The following is a 15,593-nucleotide window of genomic DNA, read 5'->3' on the forward strand; positions in this document are numbered from 1 at the left end:
AGTCAAGTGATGAGCAGAGTCTGGAACGGAACAAGACTTTCTTTTCTTCTTTAAATATACATTATTGTAAATGTGACTCAATGAAGGAAGTCTATCTTCAACAAGACTGGAGAGTTCAACTTCAGAAAATCTTTCACCTGTGGCATTTAGGAAAAAAGTATCTTTTGGACTTTAAGCTACAGCAGTATGAGCTCAATAAAAGTAGGCAGCCTTCTGTTACAAGAAACTGAAAATACACCTTTTTCTGTTGTTAAAAAAGAAAAAAAAAAATTTCAAATCAGTAAGAGATTTACACAAATACTTACCACTATTCCTACACTGTAGGCAGTAAAATACATCCCTATCTGCATCAGCTGCTTCTAAACTTCCGCAGCAGATCCCAAACGGCTGAATATTTAGAACTGAACTTTAGAAGCCACACATGGTAGTAACTTCTTTTGCTAATAATCTGCATAAGAAAACTAAATTATTTTCCCCTTATTTCAGCTACACTCCTCACCTGGACATTGATTGCCTTATCAAAATCTTCATGTTTCTTGATGAGTGCCTCCACACTGTCTAAGGAGTCTCCTTTATCTTCTGTATTCAGGAAAGCCTCTCGGGCAGCCATCCAGTTTTCAGCTTGTTCACAGTCCCGATGAAACAGCTAGGGAGAAAAAACTCCAAAGCATGAGAAAGACAGACCAAGAGCAGTGCTCATGACTATGAAAGAATAAACTTTCTTATGAAAGGAGGAATTATTTTTCTTTTTAAAAATGCAGCAGAGTACCTGTAGTTCTAGGCATTGGTCTAGCATCATCCTACGCTGGACCCAGGCCTTCTCTAGGTCTGTCCGTTCTTGATCTAGAATATCCAGTTTCTCCTTGATCTCTGGGCTGGCATAGTGTCCATGAGCCAGAAGTTGTTGTCCAAACTGTTCAAATGCCTGGAAAGTGCCAGCCCTTGCATCTATTTCAGTGCGGTGTTCCTGCAATGTACAGAGATGTGTTAATTAAATAAATAGATGGCAGGGCTGGAACTGATCTATTTTTGGAACTCTAAATGGAAAGTGTCAGAAAAAGAAACATTTGTTGATGTTTATGATACACACTTATCATCTTCCACATACCTGGTGCCTTTCCAATAAAGCTTCAGCTCCAGTCACATCCTTTGCAAGTTCATCTGAGGAGACCAGGCCCCGGATTCCATTAATCCAAGACATAAGGTCCCTGTGAACACACATTAATAAGAGAATTTTTCCCTCCCTCCATTGAAATAAGTCACAACAGGAAAACCAGTCCTTTTTTGAACCCTCCCCAGAAATATTCCTGTGGAACTATAAGCCATATATACTTCACCAGACAGACAAATTGGCGGGGAAGGGAATAGCGTCTTTACCTGAAGTCACTGAGGAAACGCTGCAGGTCGTGAGAATCTCCAAGCTTCTCTTTGCGCTGGTCAGCACGTTTTCCCAGACTATTCCAAGCCTGATTCAACTCGGTACATTTTTCTTGGAGATCTTCAGCAGATTCTGGATGTGACTGGATCAGCCGTTGGGCAGTTTCACCAAGAGAATTCACCTAGAATTAGAGAAAAGGAAATAAACACAATGAAAACAAAAATAATCTTTTCTATAGTTCAGTCATTTCTGCTAGATAAAAGGAAAGCTTTTGGTTTTGTCCTCCCCACAACCTCACCTTGTCTCCAAGAGCTGCCAAGTCTCTCTCAAAGCCTTCATGTTTGCGCTGCAGAGCCTGCACACTGGCCAAGTCATGTCCATAGTTGTCTGTATTTAATGCTTGATTCTTCTCCTCTATCCATTCTTTTGTTTCATCAGCATCTCTGATTTGAGTGAAGGAAAGGCAAAAAGAGAATTAAAATGGAGGTCATACTAGGATCTCTGATACCTAACAGGTCACCGATTTCCAGAGAAGCTCAAGTAGTTGATGGTTCTATTAAATTATTTCCCAAGATGACACAAATGAACTTTGGCAAAAAAGGACAGCAGTCCAGATCTCCCAAGCCCGCAGCAACTCCACACTTTTAAGTCAACAAGTCTTTCTTTTTCTACGAAGAATTCTTGTTGGACCACTGGTGGTCCAACTTCCACTGAACGAACTGGGGGTTGAAGTATAATTTGTTTAGAATAGGTCCCACTGTGTTTTAGAACTCTTATAGACAAAGTATTTTACTGAATTAAGACCAAATATGATACCCCACCTGTGAAATCTCTGGACTTCATGAGCACTGCCCAACAGTTGGCTTCGCTCCTCTGCTAACTGCTGCAGAGACCTCCAGCGTTCATTCAGTTCCTGCAAAACAAACGAACAAATGAAAAAATCCCACTGATATTGCAGACCACAGTTTTATAGCATTTCTGTTTAAACAAGAAACTCTCGTGCTGGACCCTCTGAAGCTTTATGATGTCAAAGAGAAAACTTTAGCATCCAGTAACTCCTTGTTCACTATGCTTATCTGCGCCTTCTTCATTCTGCTGACATTTGCAAAGATGCCAACAACCCCTTCTTCATCTCCATTTTTATAGGCTTTATTTCAGGGGCTACTGAGAATACTGATAGCAATGCTGGAAGATTCTTTCTTTTACAGTATATAAACTTCATCAAGCAGTCAATAAGATAAATGAAAAGTCAAGACTGGCCTTTCACTACAGGTGAAGGTTACTATATTCTGCTTAATTCCAGAAGCATGCACAAATTCAAGTAGCCTAGTTAAATAAAACAATTTTAAGAGTTTCTCCTGAGATGGAAAAACAAATTATTTCACGTATACAGTAAGATATTTATGTAACCTGAGAAGCAAATTCTGTGTATGCCTATACTTTTTTCAAAAAGTTCATTCAAAAGGGTTTATAAAGAATAATGAAAGACACAGACTATGGAAAGGGAAGGTGAAACAACGTTCTTGGCTTTTAAAATAGCTCAGAAGAAGTTGTATTATTACCTTGATTGAGTTAAAGGTTGCCACTGTGTGTACCATCAAACGTGCAGACTGTATGAAAAGGCAGAAATAAAAAAAAAGTAGCATTAAAGTCAACTCTAAGCAATCAGACTGAAAAAAACAATCCTTAAAAATCCATAATGACTTGGCCCAGGTCAAAAATACAGACTTTGTAAAAGTAGGAAGAGAGAAACATCCTAGATTTTAAAGGTTTCAAAGAAAAATGTTGAATTATTTTATTTTTATATCCTTCTTTAGAACAGTGTTTTGAATACACTGTTGTTTAAGATGAAAGAGAGAAGCAAACAATAAGAAAATTAATGCAAGTAAATTACAAAAGCAACTAAGAATAATTAGTTGCAATACCCAAGGTATTAAAGATTAGAGTACGGATAGTTAGAAATTTACAAGTGAGTACTATCATGTTAGTGTAAATTGAAACAAACAATAATAGTCTTAAGGACAGAAAAGAGAAAACGTGAAGTCAGCATTCAAAAAAAAAAAAACCAAATAAAAACAAATCCCTAGTCCTGGGGACAGAAAAAAATAATCACCCAAATGGTTTAACTCTTGGCTGAGTTTTTGGCAAAATCAGCTTAGCAGTTAATTCAGGTATTTCAAGAACATCATTAAAATTGCTGAAGGCTAATTAGAAAAATGACAACCAACTCCCTCCAACATGCAATCTATTTTTCTGACAATGATGGGTTACTTGCAAAGTTCATCCCTTTGCAGATGTACACAGAGAAGAACTTATAGTTTGCTAAGTTACTATGAGACTCTTAGGATTCAACGTACATGTGTACAATGTGTGCAAAAAAAAACCCCAACATCATTAATTCTTGTTGCCATGGCTGCATTTTCTACAATACTGTCAAAATATTGTATACTTATCTGGTTTTCCCACATTCACACAACCTAAAAGATGTACAAGCAGCTTTAAGCTTAAGAGGGTGGATGTAAGACATGAAATATGGCAATGAAATACTAGAGAAAAGCACAATGATGGATAATGTCAAAAATATTCAAGGTATTTTTGTGCATCAGCAGGTGACAGCTATTCTATTGTAAGCCACTAATGAATGGAGAAAGGCTTCTTCTAATAATTGTAGATAATGAGCTAGAGATGAATAATGGAAGAAAAAGATACTGCTATACACATACAACATATTCCTTACTAAAGGAATATTGACATAAATGGCTTTGACTTTCAGGAATAAAAACATTTCTTTCTGCTGGCTACGTGAAAAAAGAACTCATGCTAAGTGAATAGGGACTATTTTGCATCTAGTGGCCATGTAATACCTAAAAACATTGGTAAAAAAATGGAGTCAGTATTATAGTAAAAGCTCGAAACGGAGTTTCACAACAGAGATAAAAAACGGACTGTCAGCAATTTCTACGGCTAGAGCAATTCTGTTGGAAACCTATCTCAGTTATTCTCATAATCATACCTGCAAATAGAGAGCTGATATAGGTACTTGACTTTGCCTAGATGGCTTTTATTTTTAAAAGAAAGAGTAGTACCTATAAGACATCTTTACATATTGAGAGAATCTGTATGCAAGTATATGAAGGTGAATTCCTGCTGAATGCTCAACAAATTTTTGTAACATGCTTGTTGAAGTAAACAAGCAAAGTGAAATAAAAATCACTAACCCTACATCAATACCAATCCAAACACTTGCTGAGACTAGGACACCATTAAAATCACTTTGTCAACAGTCTTTAAAAAAAACAGTGGGAATAAAAAAAGAAAAAAGGGCATGTGAGAAGGTCTATGGTCTAAAAAAGATGATGTGCTGTAGTTTTTGTTTTACTTTCCTGTTGTGTTCTACTAAGTAATGACACCTACCTTCCAAGGAGAGGCTGTCTTAGAATCAGTTTCATCCTGTTTGAAAATGTGAAGAAACAGCTTTAAATAGGAAGCAAAATCTAAAACTATCAGCATATATAAAAATCTTTGAAAGTTCTCCATGTTCAATCCTTAACAGAGCACATCAATTTTTACAAGTATCTGTGTCATTTTGGATTATCCTGCTCTGCATTGATTTGTGGTGTGGGGCAAGACACTCCGGAAATAAATGGATCGAAGATAAGATAATCTTTTTATGTCCATTCAAAGTCATTATTGAGTTCCTTCATGGAAATGGACTACAATTATGGCTGAACTTCTACTTGTACATCCCAAACCTGTTATAACTGCCACGTTCTCTCAGAAATTAACACTTACCCTGGGCATCATACCATAGACTTCCTGCAAAGGAGAAAGGACAAACAGAAACAACTTGTTATTTTCTAACAAAAAGTAAGTTTTCACTGTTTTTGAGAAAGGGAAGATAGCAGGGGATACACTTCCATCCTTCTACAAATGGGTTACCAGCATGTCATTAAGCCAAACAGTGCTCGCACAACCTAAACGTGTAGCTGAAATGGGAGTCTGACAACCATCTACTGCAACACATCATCTTCGAGCTCAGAAAAATCAACAAACGGCTTCAATACTCTGTTGACACCGAATAGAATTATTTACAGAAATAGCAGAAGTATGTGAAAAGCTTGCAAACAAAAAAAATTAGGTATGTTACTAAAAAAAAACCCAAAACAAAACCCACAAAATCCCTCCCACTTTAAGCTGAGTTCTATTTTACTTCTCTTTTCCCCTAGCATTCCTCACCATTTTTCTTGCAAAGAAATGAAGTCTGAAATTTCAAATTTATATGAAGTAAAGCTAATGCATGGATTCTCCATTACTTTTAATACTATTTTAAAGACTTTCCATTCCTAAAAAAAAGAAAAGAAAAAAGCTCGAGATGGTGCAACTTGCTATAGCACTATTTAAAAAGAAACAATTCAAAGGGTACACCCTTGTGATGGCCAGACTACAGAACAGGCATTAAGTGTCTCTGGTTAGAATACCAGTATTATCAGACCAGAGAGCAAAAATGAACAGCTAGAATCTTGCAATAACACACAAAGCGGAAAACAACAGACAAAAGAAAGGAAGAAAGTCTTTTGCTTCTCAAGGGGATTAGACTATGTCAGAAAAGAAGTGGACCTGTTGCTGTACTGCTTGCACTTCATCCGCCATCAACCCTTCTGACTCCAGGTCATTCGCAACCTTGTTTATGTCCTTCAGACGTGACTCATTAGCTTTTAAATCCTGCACAGAACAGTAAAATATCACAGCATTAACATTCACACAAGCAAAACATGTGGAACAAGTTGGCATATCAGGGGTGCCAAAAAGTACACGGTTTGTAAACAGCGGGAATTCAGCACACTTGACCTTTACAGTTACCAGTGAATATACAATGCACGAGAGTCTATGCCAAGAAAGCCCAGCTGCCAGCGCCAAGCATCAATGGAATAAAGAAACACACTATCAGAGTTTTCCATACACAAAGTTAATGAACAATTAGGAATGGAATACGATTTTAAACTGTCAGGTATACAACATTACCAACACGAGGATCAAAAGCTATCATCCATATTACTGCATGAATAAGCTAAAAGGCCAACTTAAAAAGCAGTTTTACTAATACACTTATATGCTTCCAACCAAACAGACTGACAGAGAGCTTTCTATAAAGCAGAAAGGGAACCTGGTTAAAAAAGCAATAGTGGAGAACTTGCACTTAAAATTTCATAGGTGACATTTTCATTTCAACCACCAGCTTATTTTTAAAGAACCCAAATCCAGTAACTGCTATCATCTTCTCACCTACAGTATTAGGTTGGCTCAAATTGTTTGTTAGCCAATTTTCAAGCTGTAAACATGGTAATGTCCACAGAACTGTCGAATCACTGTCTTTTCCAATGTATAAGGTCAGGCATCTTTGCATTTCAGTGCTCTTACCAAAGTAGACAGAATCAATACATCTGTCCAAGCAATTATTTCACACCTCATGCAAAGAAAATAAAAAATTAACTAGTGTTGAAAAAACTGGGAGTTTTGCAACTAGTGTTGCAAAAAAAAAAAAAAGAAAGGCTACCAGCATTTTGAAACAGAGACTTATTTTTCCAAATCTTGGGAAACACTCTACAGATGGAAACTAAAATGCATCTTTCCTTTCAACAAAAAGGAAGAGGAATAGCTTAACTGAAGGTTATGCTTTACACAAAATGAAATTCCTCCAAAGCTTGGCAGGTTCTGCATTTGAATGTGTTGAAGGAGTTTCAGTTCTCTGGGAGCTGGGAAGCATGTAGCAACCTGAAGACTGTAACCAAACTGAAGACTTTTGAAGGTGGGATTCTCTCTATCCTCACAAAACAAAACTAAAAAATGCATCTATACCTTTTTATTTCCAATCAAAGCTATGTTTCCTTCTCAACTATGCTCAGCTATGAAAAATTATCACAGACATATGATCAGAAAGCCTAAGGGGAGAGACCAAAACCAACACACACATTATGCAGCATTACAACATACCTTCTGAAAATCATCGAATTTCTTCTGTAGCACCTCCACCTGTTCCAGATCAGCGCCCACTTCCTCATTTGTGAGTGCAGCTTCCTTCTCATTGATCCACTGTTGAAGCTCATTAGCTTCACGGAAAAGCATAAATTTTTTGCAGCTCTTCTCTAACATGCCTTTACGTTTTTCTCCCAGCTCAAGAAGAGAGTGATACCTGGACAAGCAGAAAAGGAAAGCAGGGGGCAGTCAGATTGAACGGAGCAGAGTCACAGTAACTTACCAAGTACTGGTATCACCAAAGATGTGGGAAACCCCTGCAGCCTAGACACTGTTCTTCCACAGAATGATCTACTTGTATGCGATTAGGTAAATGTGAACTGTATAGGTTTCTCCTCTACGTGGATATGCACACCAAAATGAGATCTCCCACATGCAACACTTCACTGGGCAAAAGCAAACCCAAATCACAGCTTAGGTCAGGGTAGGCTCTTAAGCTATAGCAGCACTGCAGTGCAGGAATGACTCCATAGGGTCTTACTTTCTGAGAAGTATTTTCCTATAGTACATCAAGTTTGCCATCAGATTATTAAAATCCACTAGCCTCCCAGCTATTGGACATAAATGTCTTACCTAGCCATTATTCAGTGCAAAATCTCCTGAATGTTTAAAAAAAGGTGTTATTTCTTCGCTAATACAACTATATTCAACTGGGAAATCCATGAAACTCATTTCACATACACTGTTTTTATATCTGTGGAATTCCCAACCACATCAGTGAAATTACCCCTCATTTACATTAGAATAAATGCAAAGTAAAACCTCAAAATGTTTGAATCAGTTTGAACAGGCAAATAAACCTCAAAAGACCAGCCACTTTTTTAAAACCACAAGAAAACTGATGTCTCCCATTTGATTCCTGGTAACCAACTAGACACAGTCAATCCTACAAGACCTTTCCCAAGCTATTGCTGAAAAAAGCCAACGGAAGTTTTACAGTCATTGATACTGAACTGCAGATCTGTTTAGCAATGCATAGGACCTGTTTTTAAAGAACCTGCATTCATAACACCCATTCTTACTGTTACCCCATTTTAAGTCTTCTAGAAGATGAGATATTCTACCTGCATCTGGATTTTTTTTTTATATCCTGAATCAGATTGCACATTGGTCTACTGCAGTGATCCAACAGCAGCAACTGATTCTCATTATTAAGCCACGAGGATATCCACTTCAATGTTACTAAATTAAATAATGTAAGACACTGCTGAGATACCTGCAGGGGCCTCAAATGGGGAAAGGGCAGCCTTACAACGTTTTCATTTCCCACCTCGGAGCACACAGGCAAATACTGAGCAATTACACCTCCCAGCTTGAAGAGTTCAACGATGTAGCATACATACAACGATGTATTTTCCTAATCAATAACTCAGAGGTGACAAAGTCTGTTGAAGAAAATCCTTGATACCCTGGGCTGTAATGTCTATACCTCAAACTGATAATCAGCTCGAAGCAGAGACTTTGTGGTTTCCTGTCTATCCTGGTTTAAGGCTGGATAGAAAGGAACCAAGAATCTTTCGTATTAGGTTTGAATGGAAACATTCTACCCTGACTTGAGGAAAACACTGTTTTGAAGCCTGCCCTGACTGCAGATGTTTGCCTCAGCATACAATTTTAGGTATTAAATACTTGCGAAGCTCATAGAGGATCTGGGGCAAAATTCCTTTAGAAGCAGACCTTCCCTCAAAGTTGCTTTGCAACACTTCAGAGATTAACATAATATTTTCACTTTTGATTCTCAAGAAATATATTTTCTATGAAAAGACAGTCAAGTACAGCCAATGAACACTACTACTTTGGATCTCCCAGCAACTTTCAAGAACATAATGCAAACTTGGTATGTTTTCCAGGAGACTTGAATACAAGTTTTAAAATTACGTTAATGTTATAATTAAAAAAAATCATCCTATACAAATAAACTAATGCTTTTTGACTACCCAGCATGAATGTTACTTTAACTATGATAACCCCACCCTTCCCAAACTCCAAAGTATTCATATACATGAATAATGCTTGGTGACAAAATACTTGGTATATGTGTTTTATACATATTTATATAAACAAACTAATATTTCTATCTGCCACCTCAGAAAATGCTTTTTAAAGAAAACAGTCTAGGTATCACTAAAGCCTCATTTGGTAAGCAAAATCAGCATAATGGAAAATAACATCATCAACCAATTTAGCAGCGCACAGGTGACCAACAAGATAAGCAGCTGGCTGGATGGCTGGCTATAAAGAACACATGAAACGCATACGACGACACTCATCTAAACTGAAATAATTCACATTGCAGAAATTGCTTCCTTCATGTCTCTTTGGAGCAGCTTTCCCAAAGAAAGAAACAAACAAAGGGAGAATGAACAGTGACAGTATGGAGACAGCATGGTTTAGAAAGGGCTAATCCTACTCACAGTTCTTCGACCTGTTTCATACGCAGAGATACACTGCCGACTTCCTTAGTTATGAGAGTCCTGCACAGACAGAGGGAGCACAGCAAATGCATGCAAAAAATTAGTCAGATTAACAAAAATAATGAAAGCAGCAGCTCCATCCATGGATCGTCTGTGGTTGGAGATGGTTAAGAGTTCACATTTAAATGGAGAAAATTAGGTGTCATTCAGAAGCAAACAAAGCAAATCAGACCAGGAGTACAACTCACATAAGGAAACCTCAGCAGTACAGTTGAACTCTCTCTATAAGGTCTCCTCATTTCCTGATCATTGTGCCATGTGATTGTAAACTAAAGGGTGGTTCCCTCTCCTTCGCTCTAACATAAGGCACGCCGTTCTAGTTCTTAAAAGCAGCATGCAAACCCATAGAGAAAGTTACATATTATTAAAATCCTGAACAATGTGTCACAATTTTCCAGCATCCTTTCCTCTCACTAGTACAAGCTTTTGTTTTGTTTTCTTTTTTTTTTTTTTTTTTTAATTCTAGAGCTAAAGCTAGTAATTATTGCATGTCACCGTAATAACTGGTGACTCAAAACAACTGAGTGGGAAGAAATTCTCATGCAGAATGACAGCGTAGCTGTGCAAACAGATGGGAGTATGCATAAAACTTTCAGCTTCGGCTTCCAAGTGGCTTGATAAGATGAGCCAGTAGCTCACAGCTATCACCCACAGCCCTTGCTCGAACTAATCTACAACTACCATGTGCTTTAGGAGGTCATTACCAAGCAGCCATACAGTTTTCTCTATTTGCAATGGCATGTTCCTCTTTTAAAAGAAAGGGAAGGAAGAAAATAAAAAAAGAGGGGGACGCATTTTAGCCCATGTAATGGCAACAAATAATGGCACCACATTTCAGGAAAAAAAGTAATGAGCTAGCACCAAAGTAGTCACAGCTCCTAAGGAGGTCACCTCCAGAGGCAGCCCTATATAGGGAGGGTACTGTACTTTATGTAACCAAATTTAAGAAAGCTTTTCAAAACAGATCGCACATTAAGAAGTGACAACTACAAATACAAGAGCTGCTTAGGACAGATATAACTCACAAACAAGTTTAAGTTATTAGATACAACAACAAAAGGAACACATAAAATACTGAAGTTAGACAGCAAGTGGAGCTCTAGTGTCATGAGTTTTACAGTTAAAAAATGGGAAAAGCAACAAGAAAATCTAGAATAAGAATAAAACAACTCAATATGGCACCCCTGGTAAAGGAGCCCCTTGTTTTGCTCCAATTAATTACACCCTAGTGTAAGAAGTATTAACCTAAACTTCTGGCATACGCGAGCCAAAGGCCAAGCCAGCAAATGCTGGATGGGTGTCGTATCTCATCAGTTAGATCTTACTGATTGTCAATTTGCTCCTGTCGCAATGCTATGCTGCCTTGCTCTTCCAGGAGATTCTCTCGGGATGCAGACTGGGCAGGATCTAGTTTTTTCACATAGGCAGCTGGCACAAAGCCCTGACGGTCATTAACTTCAACTTTCCACCAGTCCTGGAAAAGGAAAAAAAAAAAAAAGCAACCACTGTGAGGCAAGCACCAAGCATAAAGCACGCTGAGCAACTGAAACCTGCAAATTAGAGGCTTCTATTAACACAAGAAAACCAGTGATGCTCACAACAGTTTGCTCTGTTTATGGAGATCATTTCAAACTGCCTCTTGAAGACTAGGTCTTATTTCCATGTCTCCCCTTGTGTTTGGTCAGAAATTCCTCAACGGTAGGGAAATAAGTTTTCTCACAGACACATGCCCTACAGCATGTTGTTTATCTGACTTAGAAAAGTTGGCAGCTGTAGAGGAGTCATGAGAATGAGCTGAAGAGGGGTACTAAAGTGCCGAATGGGAACATGGACTAAATGTGCAAATTCTTTAACTTTTTAGAATGCTCTTATTCAGAAAAAATCAACAGAAAAAACGCTCCACAGAACACACACCACCAAGCGCGCCAAGCAGCTCAGCAAACCAGACGGCAAGACTATACCTTGTTGGTGCTGTTGAGTAAGGTGAGGATATCTCCCTTTTTCATAGTCACCTCCCGGGGACTCTTCTCTTGGTAATCATAGAGTGCCAGAACAAGCTCTTTTCCAGTTTCATCATCTGTGGGAGCAACTTGTTGCTAACAAAGAAGGAGCACAAAAAAAAAAACCAGAGTTGTTCCATGTTTATTACAATCAATGGAGTTGTCCTAAAAAATACTTCAGCCTCAACTAAAGCTACTGTAGTGCCTTAAAAAGATTCTTGTTGAAATAAATGTAATGCAGATAGACTTATTTTAAATGCTGTCTGGGCTCAAACCTTGAAAACCACCACATTATACTGTTTTCTTCCAATGCAACACAGCTGCCTGTTATGATTATAAAAACAGACCACTAATTTTTTTGAGAAAATCAAGTACAGTCTGCAGTAAGTTCTCAAAACCAAAAAGTGTTATTAAGCTTTGTCTTTACCTTCTGCTGACCCAAGAATTTTAGCAGCATGATTAGCATCTTTCCTTACCCTGCATGACTGGGCCTGTTCCCTTAACGCCTGTATGCTACTGCCATAAGCGGAAAGATCGGACATCAAAGCTTCATGTTTCTTCAGAAGAGCCTGAAAGCAAATGATAAAAACAACATGTACACCTAGTCACTTTACAAATACTGCTCTGCTTAAAATGTATACTTTGGCTCCATACACAGGGAATGTGGGTTTTTCAGAGCTGCCAGTCTTGTGACTCTCATGAGAATAACTACTTCTATTTATTCACAGGCTAGATAGTTGTCCAAATGCTTCTTGCGCTTTTTCTCTACCTTATCTCAGACACATTCTTTTGTTCTGACCAGGAATGCCACATATCACTCTGGAAATAGTGTTAAGTTTGAAAGTATGCCTATAAACTGCACTTCATTTTGATGAAATGTCAGTCAGCAGTGTCTGGGATGTGGTGTTTGACGGCAGAACGATACTAGTAAAATAACTCCAGACAAAAAAATTACTTTCAGACCAATGAACTACTGAAAGCCAGACTCAGTACTGAAATGCAACATCACATGAGGAATTTGCTGATATTAGTCTCTTTACAAAAAAGCCAAACCTATAAAAGAGTGAATACAAATGTAAAGTTTCCTCGCAATTAGTTTAATATACTGAACAGCAAAATTTCATGTGCAATAACTAAGACAGAGCAAAAACTGTCATCTTTTGACTCTGAGCCAAAATTCAGATTGAATTGTGAGAATCTTCTGTCTTTTTTCTTAAGAATCCTGAAATTAGCAGAACTTCTTATTTTTTTACCGCTGGACAAATCCTCACAGTGTTTATGCAAAACTGATTCAAAACAACAATCTCAAATACCTCAGCAGAGTCTTCATCTTTTCCGTAGTCTGTGCTGCCTACAATGGGCTCCTTTTCCCTCATCCAGGATTCTGCCTCATTAGCATCAGCAAAGTACTGCTGAGCTTGCAGGGAATCCTCTAGGTCTTGTCGACGCTGAGATGCTTTAGCTTTCAGAGAGTCCCATTTTTGGTTTAGCTCGTTCAATTTGATTTTCACATCCTCGGCTGCAAAATGTCCTAGGTAACAAAAAGAGAGGGAACTGAAGGACTTACGGAGACATAAAAAATACACACTGAAAGATTACTTGTACTTCTTGAAAGTCACAGAAATTGGACCTGCTTAAACCTATGTAGCCTGTTCTGACTAGAATAATGAAAGCACAACCCAGCTTGTCCTTTTGCGTCAGACTGGAAAACACTGTACCTGTCAATCAAACTGTACTAGGAATATCTGAATCATGAAGAACAAAACAAGACACATCATAGCATTTCTTCTCCATGATGAAACAGCAAAGGTCATCTCTTTCCAGTGGCAGAGTTTTGACAACAGATAAATATTATTTCAGACCTGCATTCTGAACCCTGGAATCAGGGAAATTTTTTTTAGTATTCTGGTGTTAAGAACACTCAGTCAGAAAAAAAGATACCTATTTATTTAAAAGCAGGAATTGACTCTTACTGTCTCTGTAAAGGATCACCTCTCACATCGTGATTATGTATCTCAGATACAAACCTTTAATAAATTTAAAAATGGAGACTAAATATCATAGGCATAACGCTGTTGAATACAGGGCTCATATGTGTTTATCAAGAGCAGATGGAGATCTGTGAAAATCGTGACAGGTTCCCATCAAGGAATCTATTTTTATTTTTAGATGGAAGAATGACCAGAAGTTCATCCTGCTAGCAGGCACCTTTCTATTGCCTGGATAAAAACAGGCAGTGATTCTTAATTGTATAGGGCCAGAGAACAAAGTCCAGCACGAAGACTTGGGTTTCTGAAAGAGGAAAAGTTAAAAAACATTGAGACGTACCTTCTTCCACCATAGCATTTCCTTTCTGTGTGACTGCTTTAATGCGGGGCTCATGGCCTGCAATTTCTGCCTGCAAAGCCTGGTGTTTCTTTAGCAGATTCTGGACACCAATTAAATCTTTGCCTGAGAGATATAAAATAGTTAATCAGCTAATTCAGAGTCATTAGACTAAACAAAAGTTTCAAGGAAGCTGCAACCAGCGCTAGACAAACTTGCAGAATAAGTACTATCACAATGAAGACAGAGCACTATGAAAACTAAGTTACCCACTGGAATTGTAGAAGTAACACAACAATTAAAGAACCATGGGTAGATGGCAAATACGTAACTCTAGGCAATGTTAATTACAATAAACATTTCAGAAATTTCCAGGAAATGTTCCATAAAAAGACAAGTTATAACAGAGCAATTCTGACATCTAAATCCTGGAGATACCGGGATAGACCAACCTCGGTTTGTTGAAGCTGCAATAGGTTCTTTTTCCCTAATCCAGGTCTCTTCATCCTCAATGTCACGGAAAAGCTGCTGCAGGCGAAGAGAATCTGCAAGTTTCTGCTTGCGAGCTACCATAGGATCCTTTAGAGCTTCATAACGAGCTACTAAAGCTTCTTGTTTCTTCTTGATATTGTCAGCATCAAAGTGCCCAGCATCTTGGAACTGGCGTGCCTGGATGGTAATGCCATCTATACGATCCTAAAATTAATTCAGCAATAGAATTATGTCAGATCTCTGCAGTGACTGAAAACATTTGAAGAGTATTTTCAGGTCTTTGCTAGTAAGTTATGTTGTGACAGAAGAAGAGAACCTCAGCTGCACACTGCCAGTGCAGTAATTCTGGTAATAATTATGTCCTGGATAATATTCAACACATTACGTAAATGTAATTGGTTTTAATCTGTCAATTTCATAAAATAAAGAAACAAAAGATTTCTGAAATTACATTAACTTTACAGATGTGCTACTCTAGATGAACCACTTTTCAATTGTTAACAACTGGTAATTCCAGTTGTGGGAACCCAGATTTTGTTGATTTTCTTGCTGTGGATTTAATTCCCCTAAAGATCATTTGCAAACGTAGGAACCATTTGCTGTAGTTCTGTATTTAAAAACTGATCTCTTCTCCCTCCCATTTCTTAGAGCTGTATGAAAACAAACTGAACAAGAATAAGGCGTTCGCAAACGGAGAGTCTAAGGGGAATTATTTCCTACACAAAGCACAGCACATCTTTTTAAGTTGGTATTCACAGCACAAAACAATGCTGTGCTGTCAGCAGGTCACAGTGTTTTTCAAAATGCTAATTTTGTCAAAGTCATTAAGATATTGTTCTTAGAAACAGACAATTTACATTTCAGTTCAAAATTACTTCTGACTACAAAAAT

General features: G+C 37.9%; 1 protein-coding gene across 1 annotated transcript in view; it reads right to left on the reverse strand.

Annotated features, from left to right (window-relative positions):
• SPTAN1 (spectrin alpha, non-erythrocytic 1) overlaps window positions 1–15,593 on the reverse strand; it is a 49,719-nt gene that overhangs the window by 16,373 nt on the left and 17,753 nt on the right. Inside the window, exons 17-34 of the mRNA XM_075170338.1 lie at window positions 14,663–14,906; window positions 14,214–14,336; window positions 13,199–13,416; window positions 12,362–12,454; window positions 11,847–11,981; window positions 11,211–11,359; window positions 9,826–9,885; window positions 7,370–7,568; window positions 5,996–6,100; window positions 5,171–5,194; window positions 4,793–4,828; window positions 2,941–2,988; window positions 2,200–2,291; window positions 1,677–1,821; window positions 1,378–1,559; window positions 1,109–1,208; window positions 770–967; window positions 500–646 (exon numbers count right to left, since the gene is read on the reverse strand). Of these exons, the coding sequence (XP_075026439.1) occupies window positions 500–646; window positions 770–967; window positions 1,109–1,208; window positions 1,378–1,559; window positions 1,677–1,821; window positions 2,200–2,291; window positions 2,941–2,988; window positions 4,793–4,828; window positions 5,171–5,194; window positions 5,996–6,100; window positions 7,370–7,568; window positions 9,826–9,885; window positions 11,211–11,359; window positions 11,847–11,981; window positions 12,362–12,454; window positions 13,199–13,416; window positions 14,214–14,336; window positions 14,663–14,906 (2,298 nt within the window). The remainder of the gene's footprint in view (window positions 1–499; window positions 647–769; window positions 968–1,108; window positions 1,209–1,377; window positions 1,560–1,676; window positions 1,822–2,199; window positions 2,292–2,940; window positions 2,989–4,792; window positions 4,829–5,170; window positions 5,195–5,995; window positions 6,101–7,369; window positions 7,569–9,825; window positions 9,886–11,210; window positions 11,360–11,846; window positions 11,982–12,361; window positions 12,455–13,198; window positions 13,417–14,213; window positions 14,337–14,662; window positions 14,907–15,593) is intronic.

Source organism: Calonectris borealis, chromosome 21 (genome assembly GCF_964195595.1).
Source record: "Calonectris borealis chromosome 21, bCalBor7.hap1.2, whole genome shotgun sequence".
NCBI classification, from domain to species: Eukaryota; Metazoa; Chordata; class Aves; order Procellariiformes; family Procellariidae; genus Calonectris; species Calonectris borealis.